Source organism: Colletotrichum acutatum, assembly GCF_030867785.1.
Source record: "Colletotrichum acutatum strain CBS 112980 chromosome Unknown BDZ83scaffold_31, whole genome shotgun sequence".
Taxonomy (NCBI): Eukaryota; Fungi; Ascomycota; class Sordariomycetes; order Glomerellales; family Glomerellaceae; genus Colletotrichum; species Colletotrichum acutatum.
Genome location: NW_026849025.1, coordinates 41,020 through 61,054, shown reverse-complemented (window position 1 = coordinate 61,054; position 20,035 = coordinate 41,020). Strand labels below are relative to the sequence as shown.

The 20,035-nt window shown below is 55.9% G+C and overlaps 9 protein-coding genes and 2 non-coding genes across 11 annotated transcripts; 4 read left to right on the top strand and 7 right to left on the bottom strand.

Annotated features, from left to right (window-relative positions):
* Positions 1-158: 158 nt before the first annotated feature.
* BDZ83DRAFT_718343 (DNA polymerase alpha/epsilon subunit B) lies at positions 159-1,895 on the top strand (the record flags this gene model as incomplete). The annotated part of the gene is made up of 4 exons (XM_060512059.1): positions 159-202; positions 275-590; positions 655-1,600; positions 1,660-1,895. 4 exons carry the CDS (start codon positions 159-161, stop codon positions 1,893-1,895), a joined length of 1,542 nt encoding a protein of 513 aa, XP_060366616.1.
* A 452-nt stretch (positions 1,896-2,347) lies between these two features.
* BDZ83DRAFT_574108 (uncharacterized protein) lies at positions 2,348-3,985 on the bottom strand (the record flags this gene model as incomplete). The annotated part of the gene is made up of 3 exons (XM_060504683.1): positions 2,348-2,646; positions 2,698-3,499; positions 3,689-3,985. The coding sequence occupies 3 exons, from the start codon at positions 3,983-3,985 to the stop codon at positions 2,348-2,350; spliced, it is 1,398 nt and encodes a 465-aa protein (XP_060366615.1).
* Positions 3,986-5,815: 1,830 nt separating this feature from the next.
* On the top strand, positions 5,816-7,443 carry BDZ83DRAFT_254786 (pyridoxal-phosphate dependent enzyme). The gene is made up of 4 exons (XM_060501958.1): positions 5,816-5,879; positions 5,961-6,097; positions 6,171-6,340; positions 6,397-7,443. The coding sequence occupies exons 3-4, from the start codon at positions 6,255-6,257 to the stop codon at positions 7,346-7,348; spliced, it is 1,038 nt and encodes a 345-aa protein (XP_060366614.1). The 5' UTR covers positions 5,816-5,879; positions 5,961-6,097; positions 6,171-6,254; the 3' UTR covers positions 7,349-7,443.
* A 95-nt stretch (positions 7,444-7,538) lies between these two features.
* Positions 7,539-8,383, bottom strand: BDZ83DRAFT_574164 (GNAT domain-containing protein; the record flags this gene model as incomplete). Its single annotated transcript, XM_060504688.1, has 2 exons — positions 7,539-8,183; positions 8,300-8,383. Coding segments are annotated over 2 exons (729 nt in total), but the record flags the coding sequence as incomplete, so codon positions are not given.
* Positions 8,384-8,808: 425 nt separating this feature from the next.
* BDZ83DRAFT_t116 lies at positions 8,809-8,924 on the top strand. The gene has a single exon. It is a non-coding gene; the product is annotated as a tRNA-Ser (tRNA).
* A 319-nt stretch (positions 8,925-9,243) lies between these two features.
* On the bottom strand, positions 9,244-9,344 carry BDZ83DRAFT_t108. The gene has a single exon. It is a non-coding gene; the product is annotated as a tRNA-Ser (tRNA).
* A 35-nt stretch (positions 9,345-9,379) lies between these two features.
* On the bottom strand, positions 9,380-11,667 carry BDZ83DRAFT_615482 (tRNA synthetase class I). Its single transcript, XM_060507898.1, has 3 exons — positions 11,427-11,667; positions 10,095-11,359; positions 9,380-10,029 (listed from the first exon to the last, which is right to left on the bottom strand). Exons 1-3 carry the CDS (start codon positions 11,611-11,613, stop codon positions 9,721-9,723), a joined length of 1,761 nt encoding a protein of 586 aa, XP_060366612.1. The 5' UTR covers positions 11,614-11,667; the 3' UTR covers positions 9,380-9,720.
* Positions 11,668-11,789: 122 nt separating this feature from the next.
* On the top strand, positions 11,790-12,666 carry BDZ83DRAFT_254692 (nuclear transport factor 2 domain-containing protein). Its single transcript, XM_060501957.1, has 3 exons — positions 11,790-11,965; positions 12,034-12,595; positions 12,648-12,666. Exons 1-2 carry the CDS (start codon positions 11,920-11,922, stop codon positions 12,498-12,500), a joined length of 513 nt encoding a protein of 170 aa, XP_060366611.1. The 5' UTR covers positions 11,790-11,919; the 3' UTR covers positions 12,501-12,595; positions 12,648-12,666.
* A 113-nt stretch (positions 12,667-12,779) lies between these two features.
* BDZ83DRAFT_718337 (prenyltransferase alpha subunit) lies at positions 12,780-14,644 on the bottom strand (the record flags this gene model as incomplete). Its single annotated transcript, XM_060512058.1, has 3 exons — positions 12,780-13,654; positions 13,738-14,451; positions 14,593-14,644. 3 exons carry the CDS (start codon positions 14,642-14,644, stop codon positions 12,780-12,782), a joined length of 1,641 nt encoding a protein of 546 aa, XP_060366610.1.
* A 460-nt stretch (positions 14,645-15,104) lies between these two features.
* Positions 15,105-16,679, bottom strand: BDZ83DRAFT_574087 (mevalonate kinase; the record flags this gene model as incomplete). The annotated part of the gene is made up of 2 exons (XM_060504680.1): positions 15,105-16,388; positions 16,470-16,679. 2 exons carry the CDS (start codon positions 16,677-16,679, stop codon positions 15,105-15,107), a joined length of 1,494 nt encoding a protein of 497 aa, XP_060366609.1.
* A 1,089-nt stretch (positions 16,680-17,768) lies between these two features.
* BDZ83DRAFT_650257 (uncharacterized protein) lies at positions 17,769-19,703 on the bottom strand (the record flags this gene model as incomplete). The annotated part of the gene is made up of 5 exons (XM_060510357.1): positions 17,769-17,866; positions 18,356-18,587; positions 19,335-19,405; positions 19,513-19,641; positions 19,664-19,703. The coding sequence occupies 5 exons, from the start codon at positions 19,701-19,703 to the stop codon at positions 17,769-17,771; spliced, it is 570 nt and encodes a 189-aa protein (XP_060366608.1).
* Positions 19,704-20,035: the final 332 nt, after the last annotated feature.

Genomic DNA, 20,035 nt, shown 5'->3' with positions numbered 1-20,035 from the left:
CAAAGTCCTCCGACGCGTCGGATGTGCGCATTCAATTCACATCCCAGCTTCGCACACCCACCACGCCCATTGACACTACGCAAAAGCTCTATCCAGCTCAAGAACACCACGTCAGCCGTCAGCAAGTGTCGAAAGAAACACACAACTCGTCTACTACAATGGTGACCCTCGAAGAAGCCACCGCGCTTCTCCAAAAGCCAGCGTATGTTCACCCTGCCCCTCCATATGATCTTTGTCGTGAAGAAGTTCGCTCACCAGCTTCCTTTAACCACAGCGACGCAACTGCATCGTCGTCAAATCTCGTCCGCGCACCGTCAACCTACAAACCCCTTCACACCTTTGACCTCGCCAAAGACCGCTCATACCAGCAGCAGTATGCCGACGTTTATTTCCTTCGCCTCACGTCCATCCGGCCCGCCGTCGACGCAGTCGCAGCCGAGGCATGGGACGGTACCGTCATAGGCGGCGAGGAGGCCCGCCATGTGAACCGTGTTCTCGACGTCCGTCAGGGCGAGCTGTGCTGGGTGACGGGGACGGTCTACATGGACATGGCGTTGAAGCCCAATATCTTGGAAGACGTCTCTAAGGATGTACGTCCCACGACCTCTCTTCTCCCTACCTTCCAAAAGTCTTGGACTAACGAAGAAAACACAGCGTTGGATCTCTGCTCCCATCTTAACGGACCGCTACTACTCCGACGAAGACAAGGACACAATCATGCTCGAAGACGACTCGGGCCGTATCCGCCTCGTCGGCGACATCCTCAAGTCCATCCACCTCGTCACGGGCACAATCATTGGGGTAATGGGCTCCGAAAACGCAAACGGCGAGCTCGAAGTCATCGACGTAAAGTTCCCCGACATCGCGCCCCAACCAACCCGCTGGACCCTCGCAAACGACCCCTCAGAAGACCACGACATGTCCGGCACCGCCCCCTCCACACCGTCCCAAAAACGCCCCTCCTCCAAGATCGCCATCGTCTCGGGCCTCTCCTTCTCAGGCACAGACGCCTCCTACGCCCTCGAACTCTCCCTCCTCCAAGAATACCTCCTCGGCGAGGTTCTCTCCCCAGCAAGCCAATCCGAGCTCAGCACCATATCCCGCCTCATCATCGCAGGAAACTCCATCGATACCATCACCGCCGCCACGGCCGACACCACCACAACCACATCCACAACCAACGGCAGCAGCAAAGCCTCAACCACCAACAAAAAGTACGGTTACGACGCGAGCGCCTACAACCCGCTCCCGAGCCAGCTCTTTGACGACTTCCTCGCCGACCTCCTCCCCTCCCTCCCCGTCACCCTCATGCCGGGCCCCCAGGACCCGGCCAACGCGAGCTACCCGCAGCAGCCGATCCACGCGGCCATGTTCCCGCGCTCGCGGCCCTACTGCGCCGCGCCCGACGCCAAGGAACCCGGCTGGCTCGACACCACGACGAATCCCTGGGAGGGCGAGGTCGACGGCTGGAGGGTCCTCGGCACGGGTGGGCAAAACGTCGACGACGTCTTCAAGTACGTCGACAGTGACGACCGGCTCGGCATGATGGAGGCCATGTGTAGGTGGCGGTGCAGTGCGCCGACTGCGCCTGACACACTTTGTAAGTCATTCACCCCCTATTTGACAGTGACCCCCTTTAGCTAAATGCTGTCATTCTAGGGGCCTATCCCTTCCAAGACGACGACCCGTTCGTCATGAAGAATGCGCCCCATCTCTTCTTCGTCGGCTGCCAGCCCGAGTTCTCGACAAAGGTCATTGAGGGCGGCGACGGGCAGCAGGTCCGGCTCATCACCGTGCCGTCCTTTGCGGAGACCAAGGAGTTGGTTTTGGTGGACACGGAGACGCTGGAGGTTTCAAAGGTCAAGATCACGACGACTTCAGCAACAGCATCATGATGGGGGAAGAGACAGAAAGAGAGAAAGAGAGACAGAGAGAGAGAAAGAGAGACAGAGAGAGAGAGAGAAAGCTGGGAATGGCTGTGAAGGAGAGCATATAAAAAGGTTTATGATTTGATATACCCCCACCTCAAGCTATGAAGAAAATGCAAACATCTCCATCATGGAGCGGAGATTCTGAGTTAATGGCTTCCAATTTCTTAAGGTCTAAAGATGAAATTCAACGCTGTGGGGGGGTGCTCTATGAACCAATTCCCTGCCCAAAAGGGGCTGCAGGAGTAAAAATCTCCCTATGCATCTGCGAATCCGAAGAAGAGACCAAATGCTACCGTCTCTCCCAGCCCAGCATCCAGATCCTCGTACGCCGACGAAGAAACGCACCTAACCGCAAAGCGAAGCAAACCCAAGAACCCAAAGCAAACAACCCCTTTCCCAAATGCAAACCCACGCAATCAAAAAGCACCATCCTGAAAGAGAAGAGAATCCTCCCAATCCTCATAGCAATAATCATCATCTTCATCATCATCACCAAACTCCTCGTCCCGACGGCGGCGCTTGAACTGCCCATTCGAGGCCTCCCAAATCTTGCGAATCGCAGCCGGCAACGAGTCGAGCTTCTTCTGCGCCTCGCCCGCCTTGGCGCTGCGGTACGACTGCATGACCCGGTCGTCGCGCCACAGGTCATTCTCGCCGCGCTTGGCGCGCCGGATGTTGGCTGCGTACTTCATGTTGAGGACGATTTTCTCTTGGCCTTGTCGTTTTCCTGGGTTATCACTACCATTCCCATCATCATGACCATCACCGCCGCCACCGACGCTGACGCCCGTGTTGACGAGAATCTCGATAAACTGGCACGGCAAGCCGCGGAGCGTGCGTACGACCTCGGAGGACCGCTCGAAAAAGTCGAGAAACGAGACGTCACCCGTGCGCGGGTCGCGCTGGGGCGTGATGTCGATGGTGAGGGTGTGGATGCGCGGGCGGATGGGCCGCAGGCCGCGGAAGACGTCGATGGCGTTGGCCATGCTGAGGCGGTAGGGCGCGTTGGCGCGGTTGGCCTCGGCGACGATCATGAGCTTGCGGAACTTGTGGCCGAAGCGGCGGATGTCAATGTCGGCCGCCGTATGACCATCAGCCAGGGATGACGAGGGTCCGTTGGTGACTTCGTCTTCTCCGTCAGAGTACTCGTCCGCGCTGTCTGCCTCGTAGTCGGAGAGGGCGTCGTTGTCGGTAGCGAGCGGGTGCTGGACCACGATCTCGTTCTCCCCCTGCGCGTTGAGCGCGGGGAGTTCTGCGGCGTCGCGGAGGAGGTAGAGGAATGTGTTTTCGCCGTAGAGGGTGTTGAGCGCCTCCTTTCTGACTTGGCGGCACGTTCGGATGAGGTCGGTGCGGATGCCTACTCTGTTCCGGGGGTAGACTGCGGACCAACCCTGGTGGACTCGGATGGGCTCGTCGGCGACCAAGATGTACTTGTAGATATCCTCCCTGATCTCGAGGGGGATTCGAAGAAAGGGGCAAGTGCGGCTCTTGGGCTGCGGCTCAGTCTCCGACTCCGGGGTGGCTGTTCTTGATAAGATGCCGCTGTAGCGGCCTGATTTGGGTCTCGCCTGCCAGCTTCCGGGTCGAACTACCTCCTTGCCCTTGTTGCAAGTGATCGTGGACTTGCTCTTCGGATCGGGCCGAGAAGATTGAGACTGGAGAGGAGGAGCCATCAAAGGAGAGCCCCAAGTAAAATGCGCCGTCGACTTCCTCGCAAAGGTCGCCCCATAATCACGCGGTGGGGGCCTCTCACGAACAGTGTGGTAATCGTGAGGGTTAGTGTTGCCGCCCGTTCTGCGGCGTTTGCTGGGTTGGATCGTGCCATCGTCATTGCTATCTTCTTCGACAACGACAATGGACCGCTTGTGGCCTGCGATGACGATTGTAGTCTCAGCTGGCTTGGGAGTCTTTGCCTTTTTGGCTGAGGCGCGTAACTTCTGTTTCTTCTTCGAAGACGCTGTCTCGGCTGTCTTGCTTCGAGGTGCGCTTGGAGTGGCCGGTTTCTTGACCACACGGGAACTCTTAGCCACCCGGGAGACCTTGGCTGGAGGCATGTTGAAACTGATAGTAGGCTCGGGACTGATTGTGTCTGAAGCTGAACTAGATATTCCAGAATTCGGCGGGAGAATAAGTGCTTGGGATAGGTTGGCGTATATCTGTATAAGTTTCCGTGGCAAATGACTGGGAGTTGAAGGATTTCCCGTCGAAGCTACTTGAGTCAGTAAATGGTAAAGCTCACAACCCGCTAGCCCAATTTCAAAGCATGCTTACCTCCTTAGATTGTGCTTTGATCAAATCTTCAACTTGTTGTAGAATGAAGTGCCCGAGAGGCAAGTCTCGTTGTCTTCAAAGCATTAAGAGTAAGAAAAATTCAATTCACAAACCAGAATGAGAGGCGGGAGCTATGAAGACTCTTCCTTCCTTTGAGATAATGGTTACTTGAGGCAGTGAAGGGTGGAGGAAAGAGATTTGGAGATTGCAATTGTGCCTTTGTGAGGAACAAAGCCTGTAAGGTAGCAATGAAGAGAAAGATTGTTGGAAGCTGATCCGTCTTGAGTAATGTGTGCTGCCCGTTGCTTTGATTCTCAGCCTTGGTCGGCGATTCGCTTATTGTCTTATGCCTCGTCGGCTGAGTTGCTTGGGAAAGAAGTTTGTGACGATGGAAGAGGAACTATTCTGGTAGGTTGATCTTTTGGTGAAATAATTGAGGTGTCAATGAGGTGTTGGTCTGGAAGACAGACTCGTGAAATAAGCACTTGGTGCCTTTTGTATTGCCCTGGGAGGAAGGAAAGAGGGATCTTCAACTGCGCAGAGAATGAAGAGGGAAGGCGTACCTTTTAGAATGCCCGGGAAGAGCTCCCTTGAGTACGTTCTTGGTGGGCAATAAAATCAACGTCAACAATTTCTGCAGAGATATTTGGGTACGAGGCAGTTCCGTATGGGTAAACTATCACCAGATGAGGAAGTAAGTCCTGCAAGATGGATTGTTGTCAAATAATGAAGCGGATTTTCACATTCCAGAGCTTGTAAGATTCCCAAGTAATGAGATTCTAGAGTGTCAAAAAAGAGTTCACCCCCCGGTGCTGAACTGGGGCTACATCTCTTGGTGCTCGTGCTGGGAATCGAACTCGGAGCCTGTCGTCGAGTAGGCTGTGGGCGTAATTGATGATTGTTGACCTTGAACCACTCCACCACCCATCCCAGTTTGACCTGACCTCCCGACCTAGAGAGGCGCCTGCTGGTTGGTGACAGGAATGGACTCGAGGGGGTAGATGAAGGCATCCTTCTGTGTACTCAGGTAAGTACCTAGGTATTAGGCATGACGGATCTCGGGAAAGAACTAGGCAGAACGAGGCCGAACAATATAATTAGTCAATGCTGCATCCTCTCAGATTATCAATCCCGACAAGAAATCTGGCTTCATGATCATGATGACGAGGGAGCTTAACTCTATTTCGATATTCACGAGACTCTAACTAAATTTTCTTAATTTCACAGCGTTGGGGGTTTTAAGGCTCCCCAAAATCACTTCCATCCTGCCGTCTCTTTCCACTGCCTCTCCTCAGACACAGCTGGTGCTATTTCAGCAAGGCAAAATACCCTTTTTAGAACGCACTTGGCGACGATATTTCTTGGACTTGCGTACCAAGCATTAGATGATTCCCAAGAGGACGGCCTGGAGGGCGGCTCCGTTGTGGTCGTCATGTCCGGAGGCCGGGCATGTTGAGATACCCCGGTTCGGCTTCCGGCCACCGATCGGCAGGGCTCCCGGTGCGCCGTCGGATCCCTGTTCCGGCCCCGTGCACCCGCATCCGCAAGTGCGCCCTTTACTTGACTCAATGCAGTAACATGACACTCTTAGTCGGGCCAGCGCGCCCTGGCAAGTTATCGAGAAGCTTCTTTACCGGCAGTCATCAACTTATACATAAAATCCAACACATGATTGAGGTAATTTTCCAACGTTGCCAGAATCGTACGAATTGGCTTATTTACTACGCACTTGACGCTGATTAAGATACATTATTTGAGCGCTCTGAATCTTGGAGACAAAGTTTCTCAGAGCAGGTACCCGTGGCTTTTATCCTTCATTTTTCCATCTCACCAACGACGTCGAGATCCCAGCTTCATTGTCTCAAAGTTGAAGGCCCATCGAAAAAGGGACTTATGTGTGTACCCACTTGCTACTCCGACTTTGCCAGACTGTTCTGAAAATGAATCTCACCGGCTAACTCTATTCAGTTCACAAAGGCCGTTACACAGAAAAGGCCGTTACACAGAAAAAGCCTCCATCACCAAGCCTCCACCTTCGTCAAATCCGCCACAATGGGTTCCCTCAGTCCAGACACCAAGAAGCCGTGGATCCAAACACCATGCATTGCATCAGCTACTCTGTCTCGCGCAGCAGGATGGTCAGTCGTCCCATGACACCTGCCTACCCGAACCCCGTCAACTGACACCAACCCAGCAACATCTACCTCAAACTTGAAAACCTCCAACCCTCAGGCTCGTTCAAGTCCCGCGGTATAGGCAACCTCATGGTCCGCGCCGCCGCCGACGCACCGCCCAACCAAGAATCCCACTTCTACTGCTCCTCGGGCGGCAACGCCGGCCTTGCCTGCGCGACCTCGGCCATCGCCCTCAACCGCAAGGCCACCATCGTCGTGCCCATGACCACCTCCCCGCTCATGATCTCCAAGCTGCGCCTGCTCGGTGCCGACGTCCGCCAGATCGGCGCAAACTGGGCCGAGGCGGACGCCCACCTCCGCGAGGTGATGCTCGCCAACGACCCGGCGGGCGTGTACGTGCCCCCCTTTGACCACCCGCACGTCTGGGACGGCGCGGCGACCATTGCGGACGAGCTCGTCGCGCAGTTGGCATCATCATCGCCTGAGAACAGAACTGAGGTCAACGGGATCGTGTGCTCCGTCGGCGGCGGCGGTTTACTAGCCGGTCTCGCGCAGGGCGTCTCGCAGAACCAGTGGCCAGGGAAGGAACCGCGTCTGATGGCCGTGGAGACGGTCGGCGCGGACAGCCTCAACGCCAGCGTGCTCGCCGGCGAGCACGTCACGCTGCCGGGGATCAAGTCCATTGCGGGCTCGCTGGGAGCGGTGCGCGTCGCGGCGAGGGCGTGGGAGGTCGCGAGGGACACGCCCGGGTTCCAGAGCGTGACGGTTACCGATGCCGAGGCGGCGATGGCGTGTGTGCGCTTTGTGGATGATGCGCAGCTGGTGGTTGAGGTTGCCTGTGGTGCGACGATTGCGACGGCCTATAATGGCGCGCTCAGGAAGCATTTCGGTGCGGGTATGTCGGATGATGAGTGGGCGAAGCAGAACATTGTGCTTATTGTGTGCGGCGGCTCGAACGTCACTATGGGGATGTTGAACGAATACCGTTCAAAATATGGCGATGCTTCATGAAACCATCGCTTAAGCGTGGAACAGAGATCTGGAAAGTATAAAAGAAGGAACCAGCTTGGGCATACCCCGAGGATAGCCTCTGTCCGGAGGATTCGAGACGCAACTTTAGAAGACACGAGAAAGGGACAAGACTAGACACACAATGACTGTAGACAGGCGCCGGGTTATATTCCTCGGACATCAAAACCCCTTATCTAGAATACGAGACCTCACGATACTCATCCGCAGCCTTCACACCAGCAGAAGACGTCACAAACTCATTCAAGTCCCCAAGAACCATCTGAATCTCGCCAAAGTAATTCACCTCCCCCTTCTGCACGAAGCCCAACCGCCGAAACAGCGCGATGCTCGCGGCATTGCCCTCCTTAATCTTCACCATCAAGCCCTTGAGCTGCGCCGCCCTCTTGGTCGTCGTCTCTTGGTCACCCTCCTCACCCCGGACATACTCCTCGAAGATGCGCGCCTGATTCCGGTGAACGTACGTCAACAGCGTCGTCACGGCGGCGTGGCCGATGCCCTTGCCGCGGTGCTCCTTGGACGCCACCATGACGTCCACCTCGCCGACGTACAAGCCCTCGTTTGCCGCACCAGCCTGGCCTTCTTCATCTTCATCGTCGTCGTAGGGATAGATGAAGAAGTTGATGTCACCAATCATCCTCTCCGAAGCATCAACCTCACCCGCCTGCACGGCCTCGGTAGACGCCGTCGTCGACGACGAGCCGAGAGGCTGGCAGATGATGAAGGTGAGTTTGTCGTGAGAGGTGCGCCACGACTGCTGGTTCTCGTACTCCTCTTCCAACGTGAGCGGCTCCGAGGCCGTGGCTTCCTGAATATCCTGTTGCATAGGAATCACACAGTCAGTCCTCTGTTCATCCCGTCTGTGCCATGAATCTGTATCATCACTGGATGACTTCAACGTAAGTGCACTTATTTGCGGGCTACTGGGCTGACCGGATCACTCATCCACTCATGATACCGCTCCACATGTCTTGCCTCGTAGGGGACGAGAGTCACCCTCGGCGTCACGATGGCTGTTCCGCATGTAAGCGCACATCACCCCCAGAACAGATTGCGCCGCCACATCTCTCGTCTCTATCTCTCAAGAACAAGAGTGGTGGCGCGCGGGAGTGGTAGGTACATGCCTGTGTGCTCATTCAACCTCATTGTGTACTTTGCATAAGTTGTTCCCAAGGTTGCTTCTCGTCCTTCACAAGTTCACTACTGCAGCACTCCGTACCTACGGGGTAGTTGCTGTCCCTCTCACAGGTTCCACTTCGAAAAGCCAAAACGCCGCCCCGCTGGTCTCGCCCACAACAAAGCTCCTCTTCTCTCCTGCAGGCGTCCGAAAAGAGGGGAAAGAAGACCTAGTCCCAGGGTACCTGCGGCTGAGACAAGTGCACGATGTGGTCAAGGATGGAGTTCTGGCCTCGAGAGTTCACAGTTCACGAGCTCCCAGCTAAGTCAACGTGCCAGAGTGGTTAATGGGCTGCCCTGCTACGGATCCATCAGGACTTGTCCTGTTCCAGCAGTTGAGGCAGTGGCTTCGGTCGCGCAAGTTCGAATCTTGTCGTTGACGATGTTCTCTCTTTTTTTTTTTTTTTTTTTTTTTTTTTTTTTTTGATTTCGTTTTCCCAGACTTTTCAAGTTGTCAACAAGTGTGAATGTGAGAGTGAGTGGTTTTGCACCAGAGTCGTTGTAGCTGTGCTTGCTTTGGGGAAGCTCAGAATCTGGCCCCACTCTGGATAGCTCATCCATAGCTGCCACGTAGAACCAAACAGCGAAACTACAACCATTCGGCAGTTTTGAACGAGAAAAGTTGGATAAATAAAATTCAGTCGTCGGGGAATATAATGGAGACGAAAATTCCTACAAAAAGCAAAAGATATGCGCGATAGCGTCAAGGACAGGATTCGAACCTGCGCGACCGAAGCCACTGCCTAATCTGGAATCAAGGTTTGATAGCAGGGCAGCCCATTAACCACTCTGGCACCTTGACTAGTGACTTGTTGTGATGAATTTGCACTCTCTGCTGTCTCAAGTAGCGCCGCGCCCCAAGGAGCGCAACAACGGCCTAGAATATACGCCCTCTCGACCACATCTTACAGCTCGCTCTCACAAGGCAATCTGTTGAAGGCATCTTAGATGTAGATGGTCACTGAAGCAAACGTTTCATCTTCCGGAGAACCCCATCGCACTCTAGATGACATGGGCCCTTGAAGCCCCGTTTTGTGGGATTACGCAATATCTACACACCATCTTACACTCGACATCAACAGCGGAGATAGTATACATATTTACACTGGGACAATCAGATTCAACAGAATCACAAAGTCCCCTTCTTAGATCGCGTTCCGACCAAAGCGTCTCCCCACTCAATTCTCAGCCGGTTGGGGAGGAAACAAGCTGTTGAACTCGCCGGGACGTCCCAAGTCAACCGTAGGGGTGCCGTACGTCAAATCCTTGCCAAACACCGCATCCTTAAAACGGCGCTTGCCAGCCTCGACGCCCATCATGTCAAGCAGCATACCCATCTTGGTCGGCATCACCGGCTGCAGGAGGATGCCGGCGGAGCGGACGGCTTCCGAAGCGTAGTAGATGACCTCGTGCTTCGCGGCCTGGACCTCGGGGTCCGTCGAGTTGGCCAGCTTCCACGGTTCCGCGGCGGAGATGTACTTGTTTGCCTGGACACGCCGAGTCAGTACTAAATCATGCAAGTCAATCTTGGTGCATTGAGGCTTGTCCATACCTCGGCCAGAACGTGGAGAACGCTCCGAATGGCGGCGTTAGGATTCAGCTCGTCCATGTGCTGCGACATGGTCGGCGCCATCCCGTCAACCAACACCTTTAAACTCTCGCTACCTTCAACCTTGTGACTCGTCGGCACGCCGCTCTTCTCCGCCGCCCATACCACCGAGTCCCGAAGCTTCCACTTCTTGCTCTTGGCCACGCGGTTCATCAGGTTCCCCACCGTCGACTGCAAGTCCTTCTGATACCTTGCGATGACGAGCGAGTTCTCATAATCCGCATCCTTCTCGATCCCGCCGTCGCGCATCATAAAGTACCGCATCGTGTCCAGACCCCACCGATCGACCGCGAAGAACGGGTTCACCACGTTGCCCAGCGACTTTGACATCTTCTTCTTCCCCAGCGTCCAGTGCGCGTGGCTAAGCAGCTGCTTCGGCAGCGGCAGGTCCAGCGCCATCAGCAGCGCCGGCCAATACACGCCGTGGAACCGCACGATATCCTTGCCAATCACCTGCACGTCCGCCGGCCACCCGCCCTCGTGCTCGCGGCCCGGTCGCCAACCCGGGAACCCGGCTTTCGTGATGTAGTTGATGAGCGCGTCGACCCAGACGTAAATGGTCTGCGTCGGGTCGTCGGGCACCCGCACACCCCAGTCCAGCCTCTGCACCGGCCGCGAGATGGAGAGGTCCTCGAGGTTGTTGGACACCCACGCCACCACCTCCTTTTGCCGCGCCCTCGGCACGATCCAGTCCGGGTTCGCCTCGTAAAATGCGAGCAGCCTCTCCTTGAGCGCCGTCATGCGGAAGTGGTAGTTCTTCTCCTCGATCCACTCCACCTCGTTCCCGGACTCGACGGCCGCCATAATGGTCCGCCCCGTCTGCGGCTCGACCCGCCGCTCAATCTCGTTGTTGCCGTAAAAGCACTCGTCGCTGACGCAGTACCACCCTTCATGCTTGGATTCGTAAATGAACCTCTTCTCCTTGAGCAGGTGCCAAAAGTGCTGCACTGCCTCCTTGTGGTCCTGATCCGTCGTGCGGATGAAGTGATCGTTGGCCATGCCGATGGCCTTTGCCAGGTCGCGGAACTTCTCGGCCGTCGTGTCGCAAAACTCCTTGGCCGGCACGCCTTGCTTCGCCGCCGCTTGCTGGACCTTGGAGCCGTGCTCGTCCGTGCCGGTGCAGAGGATCGCGTTCCGGCCCTTGAGGACTTGCCAGCGCTTCAGGACGTCTGCCAGGAGCATCGAGTACATGTGGCCGACGTGTGGTGCTTTTAGAGTCGATATGTTAGCTTGTTTCGATTCCTTCAAAGCGATTCATGGATACTCTATACGTACATGCATTGACGTAAAAGATGGGCGTTGTCACGTAGTACGGCTTGTCGCCCTTGCTGTCGGAGCTCGCAAAACGGCGTCGCGATGTCTGCCCGTGGGTGCACGAGGGGCAGACCCAGGGCGATCGCATCGCCGGGACATGGCGGCGGCTGCGGAACGCCGAAGCTGTCGATAGCCTTGCTGGTCTCATTGAGCCTGTTGTTGGCGAGCCTTCCGCCTAAGAAGCATGCCGTCGATAGTTGGGATGAGCAGGTTGCGTGATGAATCGAAAGCTTGCAGTGTTCCTCGCTCCAAGTGCACCGTACGGATTGTGTTTGTCGATAACGGCCCAGAGCTCTTATCGGCGCGCGATCCCTGTCCTGCCCCGCCAAACTTCTTCCCGAGTCCTTTCAACACTTGCATTGTTGCGACAACACCGCCGAGTACACAATACCATTCCCAATTTTCCTCCTTCAACACAACTTGGATTGCAGCACACGAAAAGAACACTGCAATCATGTCTCTCCCCTCTCGTGAAACAGAAATGAGGGCCTCGGCTGACGGTATTTCCAACCGACCCCCACCAAACCCACTCTCTACTTCACGATAGAACTAACACACACATCCCCAGCGGCCTCAAACTTCGCAGACGCCTACTACGAAGCCCTCAACCGCCGCAAACAAGGCGGCACCCTCGAAAAGTTCTACACAACCTGCTGCTCCAAATACCCTTCCCCGCCCGACATCTCCATCAACGGCGCCGTCCTCCAGGGCGGTCCCGACGAGTACGTCGCCTTGCTGGACGCGCAGGGCGCTGACGTCCACCACGAGGTCGAGTCCCTCGACGCCCACGTTGTCAACAGCGATTTTTCGCTAGGGTGCCCCGAGCACCTGCAGAAGGGCGACGAGAAAGGCGCAAAGTGCAGCATCATGGCGCAGGTCACCGGCAGGGTACACTACGGCAGAGGCCGGGATGCTCCCGCAAAGACGTTCAACGAGGTGTTTGTGCTGGTGCCGAACTGGGATACGTTTGGCAAGAATCCGCCGAGGGGCGCGAGGCGGTGGTTGATTATGAGCCAGAACTTTCGCGCGCTGTGAAATGGGGGGGAGCATGGAATGGGTCTTTTGGGATTATAAAAGCGAGAGCGACGATGACGAGCGACACGACGTGTCCTATACCACACACGACAGAGGTGAGCCTTACCTTTTCTACTCTTCTTTGTTCGCCTACTGACTCGGAGACAGAATGAATTCGACATGGGACAGCAAGCAGAAGCTCGATGGGATATATAGGAGGCCCGACTTGATGCATCTGCGCACGATGAAAAAGGGGTGTCTCGATTCATAGAAACAGCAACGTCGATAGCAATGCAAAATTCACGCCCCAAGCTGCTGCTTGCGGTACTTCCAGTATCCCGCCCTCACAGGATCCCACTTGGCCGCCAACCGGTCCAGATACTTGGCCGCCTCCTCCTTCTGCCCCTTCTCCGCCAACACCTCGGCCAAGAAATCCAGCGCGTGGCTGCTGCGCACCTCTTCCTCTTCCTCCGCGCCGACATTCTTGACAAACTGCCCCGCAAACGCCTCGGCCGTCTCGAGCTTGCGCCCGCCCTTGACCAGCACGCCGCGCAGGTAATTCCACGCCGCCTGGTTCTGCGGCGCCAGCAGCGTCTTCTCCTCGACGTACCGGACCTCGCGATCGACCACGTCGGCGGGCACCTTGGGATCGTGCTCCGTCGCGTGCGAACCCTCTGTAGAGTTGGCCGGGTCGCTAAAGACGAGGAAGAAGCGGTGCGACCACGCCGAGTTGTTGCGCACGTCCTCCTCGATCCAGTTCTGCGTCGACAGCAGCTCCTGCAGATTCCACAGCCCCAGCTTGCGCACCAGGTACTGCCTGTAGCTCCAGACGTGGTAGTTTTTCGTGTCCTCCTCGAGCATGCGCGTGAGGAACTCCGTCTCGGACCGGCCGAAGCGCTTCACCTCGTCGGGCGTCGCCTTGATGCCCTCGTAGTAGTGGTCCAGCAGCAGCTGCCGGTGGTGCCAGATCTGGTAGTTCTTGATGTGCTCGAGCGAGACCTCGTTGAGCCACTCGATCTCGTCGGCGAGCGGGGTCTCGAGGGCCCGGACGATCTTGAAGCGGTACAGCCAGACGGTGTAGTGCGCCGGGTTCATGGAGATGACGTGCTCCGTGAGGCGGAGGCATCGCGGGCTATATTCCTCGGATACCATGACGGCGCGAAGGTAGCTCATGACTGGAAGACACGCGGTGTCAGCGCCCAAACACAATAGCAACTTGAAGCCTAAAGTTTCAGACATAAAGAGTTGAATTATTTACCCTCGGCATAGTCCTCCGGATAAGCAATCGTAGCCAGCGCGCCCTCGGGCTCCTCAGCGGGAATCGGCATGACGTCGTCCCACTCCGGGTCCGTCGCGTAGGGCCCCATCTTGTCGCCGTAAAGCTCCTTCCTAATGGCCGACATCTCTCTCCGCCTCTGCGTCTCCTCCTGGATATCCTCTTTCGTAATCTCCTCGACTTTTCCCGTGGCGGCGTCCGTGACTTCGGCGCTCGCAAATTCCCTCCGCTGAAGGAACCTCCTGTGCAGGACCTCGAGCGCGGTGAGCTGGGCCTGCTTGGCGGCGCGCGCGGCGAACTGCTCGAGGGGGTACTCGCCCACGTCGCGGCCGTTCTTGTCCCTGCCCCAGTCGTAGACGACGGCTGCGGTACCGGTACCGGTACTCTTGTCCGCCTGCGTCTTTTGCCGGTCGAGGCGGCGGATGGGCGGGCTCTCACGGTTGACCTGTTTCCAGAATTCGCGCTCCGCCTTGTTGTTGAGACAAATCTCCTTGCTCGCCACGCGGCGTACGAGGCTCGCGTTGACCCAGGCCTGTCGCTCCGCGGGTGTCAGACTGTGGAGTCCGCCGGCCTCTTCTCGCTTTCGCTCGTGCGGGTTTGTCTGGTAGAAGCGGTGGAGGGAGCGCTCGTTGACCGTCTTTGGTGGTTCTTGAGCTGCGGCGGCAGTGGAGGATGATGATGATGGTGTTTGCTTGCCTGTGTCGGGAGAGCCTAAGTCAGCATGCGGATGCGGAAGGAGGAAGAAAGCTCGGAACCAGAGGTAGTGAGCGACGAGCAGGGTCCAGAGAGAGGAGCTGTATGATCCGACGAAGAGGAATACGGCTGATGCCAACGTACTCTTGCCCTCAGCTTCCTTGGCTTTGGAGCTGACCTTTGATTTGGCGGGCATGTCTGCGGTTGGCTTTGAGTTATGGCGGGGTTGAGCTGGCCAGCCGAGATCAGACTGTCTTTGGGCTGTGGAAAATGCTCTCCAACGGCCGATACCCCACTACGGGAAGATGCACCCTGGACTTTTCGACACCGGATTTTGTCCAAGACATATTTCAGTTGGAAAAACTACCGCCAGATTCAAGACAATTGCAATTGAGTATGCATCCCTCGTGCGACAGTGTCAATCAACAAAGCATTAATTTTAGCACCGCAAGGTGGACTTCTAAGCTCTCGGCGCCGATTAAAAATAGATACATGAAGCTGCACCCAAAACTGTTCCCTTCTCCTCCTCGTATTATCATGTCGTATGGCAAATAACCCAATGTAGCCAGTAAATCTTCTCAGCCTTGCGCCATGGCACGGCTGGTTGAGAAAAAAAAAGGTAGTGTAGAAGCGGATTGAAGTTTGTAGCAACCTCATCAATGGCTCTCGACTCGCCAGAACTTCCAGCCTTCTCGCTCGCCTACGCCCCCGTGAACGCCGACCAACTTCTCGACACCCTCGTTACCTTCGGCATTCAGGAAGCTCTCTTGGTCGATTTCCATGCCTCCTTCATTGTCTTCGTCCATTCCGTTCTTAAGGACTGCCGGCCAGAGCACACCAACGCCGTCACCGCCAAGGGTTGTTTCGAATTTTTCGTAGCCTTCGTCCTCCAGTTGAGATTCCAGCCGGTTAAGCTTGTCCTTGGGCACATCGGGCTTCAGCAGAGTGATGGAGCAACCGCCGCCGCCAGCGCCGGTCAGCTTCGTCCACCCAATGCCTTCGTGATCCACCAGCTCTCTTATCCGCTCCAGACGCGGGTGGGACACCCCCAAAGAGACGAGCAATCCGTGGTTGATTGTCATCAGCTCTCCCACCTTCCGTAGACTTTCTTCCTCCTCGTTGTCGAATGATTCATTTCCGATCAGAGTGTCTGCCGCAACCGTGACCTTGTCGATGGCGTCTAGGATACTGCCAACTAGCTCCGGGTGCGTCTTCTTGAGCTTGCCGACCTTGGCCACTTCGAAAGCCGTCGACTTGGCCTGCTTTGTGTCGACGAGGAGAAGGGGGAGCTCGGGGAAATCCCAGAGAGGTCGCACGGCCGGGGGTTTGCTGTAATTTGTCCGTTGGAAGACCACAGCCTTGCCTTGGGTTGAAACGGTGTTGTCGACACCTGAAGGGTTGCCGTGTATGCACATCTCGCAGACAAACGCCCACCGGTTGATTCTCTCCACTTGCAACCTAGCCTCGTCAGGGGGCTGATCTGGGTGAGGGCCTGACAATGTGCGCAGCTGCAGGAGAAGAGCCGCTGCCAGGCAGACGGCGATCGACGCACTACTACCCAGACCAGCACCAATGGGAATCGTTGATCGTAAAGTGTAAAGGCATCCCGTGAAAGACTGGTGGCCAAGCGACAGGAAGATGTACAAGAAGGCCGAGGCCGAGTTTTGGTGGACTTTTCGTACTTGGTCAGATTTGTGTGGTGATATTTCTGCGAGGTTTGGTTGGATGGCTGCAACCAGATCCGGGTCAAGCTCCGTCACAAGGTCGTAGTAGGACTTCTTCTTTGAAGGGTGCTGGAAGGTGGCCCACGGCAGGTCGTCGATGTTCCATGTGTGTTGCAGGTCGATATCTGGGAAACGGAGCGAAACTGTTCTCCTCGACTTGGAGAGAGAGGTGACGAGGAGGTATGATCGCAACGAGATGGCAGCGGCGATTGCGGCCTGTTGGTCGGACGTGGGTCAGTCAGAACATAGGCCAGATTGATGCAGGGAAAAAAAGGGGTTTTTTGGGCGCAAACGTACCTTGCCGTGAACGACGGCGTGCTCTCCAAAAACGATGACCTTTCCTGGTGCCGAGACCATGAAAGCCGGCATCATGGGCGAGGACTGTTTGCGTTCCATTTTGAGACGATGCGCCAGGTTGCCGTTGCCATTTACATACGCGGCGGGTGGTATGCCATTGATGGCAATGCTGTCAGCCCCGTTTCGCGTTTCTGGTGCAAAGACAGCCATGTGACGCGTTGCTCGGTGGTGCAGATAGTCAAAAGCCAAGGTACGCGAAAGAAGCAGACAGAGGTTGTCGGTATCGTGCAGTTGTTCGAGGGCCGTACTAAAGGCAGCGCATAGGTAGCCCAACTGTCAGGGTCGTCTAGGGGGTGCCGAATGGGTGGTGCTGTGAGGGGTCAATTGGTGGGTAGCAGCGGTAGCGGAGCGAATCGAGACAATGGCTGCAAGATGGGTCGCGACAGAAGGCTTGAAGAGGTTTGTGGGTTGCTGGCGCAATTGGTGAAGAGCGAGAGGCAGAGAGGGCGAGAGAGGGTGGTGAAGCAGAAAAAAAGTTGTTGGGAGAGAGTGTGAGAGAAGAGAGGCGGAAGCGGAAGCGGGTGACGATCAGCGGCGCGTGAGTAGGTGGTGAGAAGAGAGACAGTAGGATGGATGCAAGACTCCAGGAGAAAGAGTGGCCTAGGTCGTTGGTAATACAGTAATCCAAGGACTTTTATTAGAGGACGAGAGAATGGGACGCTGGATTCAGTTAGGCAATTTAGCTTTCCCAGGTTCCGGGGGGTGGTGGATGGGCAAGCCGCAAATTGGACAACGTGGTTGCGCAGCTGCTGGAGCTCGACATGGACAAGGACAAGGAGACTCGACGGGTCACGGAGCGAGGTAGCTGGGTCCGTCATTAGGTATTAGACAGGAAACATGGGGAAAGACGATCACCAAAGGGGTAAGCCTGTAAGGGCAAGCAAGGTAGCGTGCCTATGGGATACTTTCTTCGTGATGGATGGTAACTACTTGGCGAGAAAACTGTATCATGACAGACGGACACTGGGGTGTGGTTGATTCAGACCTGCTCCGTTAGGTTGCCTAGACACCCGCTCTAGGGGGGCTCATGGTCTCCCTCATGCTTAGGAAGAACGGAGAGGAAAGACGGTAGGTATCGCAATTGAGACTTGATTTAGATGCCATGCGGGAGAACGGGGGTCCCAGTCCGGGGGTGGAATGTTTCCAGATCCCGTGGCGGTTGATTGTCCAGCCGCAAGAAAAACTTTTGGAAGCTCCAAGGGTCGATTCGATGGAACTAATGGAAGCCCACGCCCATGCCTAGGTAGGAACCTCGTGGCTCATTGGGCCAAATGCGCGATGCAGGTCTTGTTGGGACTTGGGACGAAACGCAGCTCCGGGAGAAGCACGATGATGTCCTTGAAACGTAAGCATGTATGGATACTTGGTAAGTTGCTAGCCTTCCACAGTAAGGGCTATGCTGCCGTCTGGCGCGTGACGGCTATTGATGATGATGCCTGGCAGTCATTACGCTTACTTGTCATCAATAATGCTACTTGGGTTCCGACACAACACAGCCAGGGAACATACCGTCGAATGGCCTATACTTGGTACCTTGCTTTCTCGCGGCACCTCGCCGTGCCAACATGACGGCTGCGCTCCTCCATTGGCTCGCTCTCTCGTCTATCCCCTGATGACTGAACTTGTTCCCGGCCTGGTGGGCAGTTTCCCGGCAAGCACCCGATTGCCTTGACAGGGGTTGCTGCAGGTGGAATCCGTGGAACGGTGGAAGGAGGGCGGCCATCAATGGCGACCTGCTTCTTGCCTTGCACTAGTCTGTGGTACTTTGCAACAAAATGGCAGGCAGTATTGGGAAAAGTACATTCCCTTCCACGGGCACTTCTTACCTGCATCTCTTGCACAGCCCTGATGGTGGGGGACACGACTTGAACACACCAAGTTGGGAACGGGAGCCTTTGACAGCGCCACATCCAACGCCCAGCTGCTCGAGACTGACGTTTCGCATGCGAAGCTGACAGCTTGGAGCTCTCGAACTTCGACCTCACTGGTTCCAAACAGCAGCTGAATCGACTCTTCTTTCAAGGCTTCGATTCGATGCTGACCGGCTGCATGGTACCTCTATTGCTCGTAATTGTACCGAGTGTCTCCTATGTCTTCCATTAAATGCGATGCGAAGCAACAAAGCCTCGCAGTTCAACACCAGCAGTCACCAACAGCACCACAAGCAAACCAGTCTTGCAGGCAACAGCTATCGGCGTCTCCAAGCCACCGCGGAGAAGCTTTGGGTTGCGGCGCGGAGCTTACGACGGCACAACAGCCCGGAAATGCCAGAAAACTGGTACGCCTACTGGGCGACGACCCCTAAATCGCCAATTATGTCGCCATTAGGGCGATTGAGCGTCGTTTCGTCTGATGCCTCTACTCGTTCGTGGTAGGGGCTGTGGTAGTACCGATCTGCTCCAAGGGCGTCCGTCTAGGCAGTTTACCCCGGCCAAGAGCCTCTGACCGACATGGGCAGTCCGATGCGACCAACACCACCGATCACGGACTCGATATGCGTTCACCCAGCCAATAACAAAGAGATTGCATCGTGGATGACACAGAGAAAGAACCGAGACTCGAGGCGGTGAGGCATCGCAGCAGTTACAATATTAGGGGAAAGGGAGAACAGGTGCCAAGGGGCACGACAACCCGTCACACAAAGCCCTCCTGTCTTCCCAATGCGTGACACCCTCACCGTTTGGCAGCTCCGTGTCTCGGATTGGGAAATGGGCTGCATCGCCGCATCATATCGAGGAGGCTCAAGTCAACTATCTCGATGCCAGCTCTCGTGAGGCTCATTGGGAAGTGCAGCGGCGGCCGTACCTGGAGCACCGTTTTGCGCCAGACATGAACGCTTGCCGACAGGCAGTGGATGCCGCGAACACGAAGGTTGGCTTATCGATACCTTGCCGTTAGATCCCTCGCCGAGCGTGCCGGGGAGCTTTCAGCTTGACCACCGAGGCGCAGGCTGCGCAGTGCATCTGCGGGTCTGTCTCCTCACCTGGGGAGACTTGTCGATCGCCGAGCACGATAGCCAGAAACAAGCAACCGCTTGGCAGAAACAGAGGTCGATGATGTTCTCGTCTTGACGATGCTCCAACCGCGCAATCTGAAAAATCACGGCTGCATTCTACGTTAGCGGTAACATATACCGAGGAATGACACCGCTGCAGATGACTTCGCATGGAGCATTGTCAGGGATATGTTTTCTGGCTCAAGGACCGCCTCTACTCTGCGATTCTTAGATCCCAGAGGTGACCTAGAAACCAAGAACTTCAATGCACTAGGTGGACGTTCCGAACAAGCCACGAGATGACGACTTAGCCAGTGCCTGGCCACATCAACGTGCCATGGGAGCCGACTTTTTCGTATTACGACTTAGCTCACGTAACGGCTTGCAACCTTGCGTAGAGCTATCAAAGACTTGGGACCTTCGCTTGCCACACAATGGGCAAAAGTATAATCCACGAAGGAAATACTGCAACGGCGGCGGGGTAAACGTCCAAGAGAGCCAAAGCATTGGG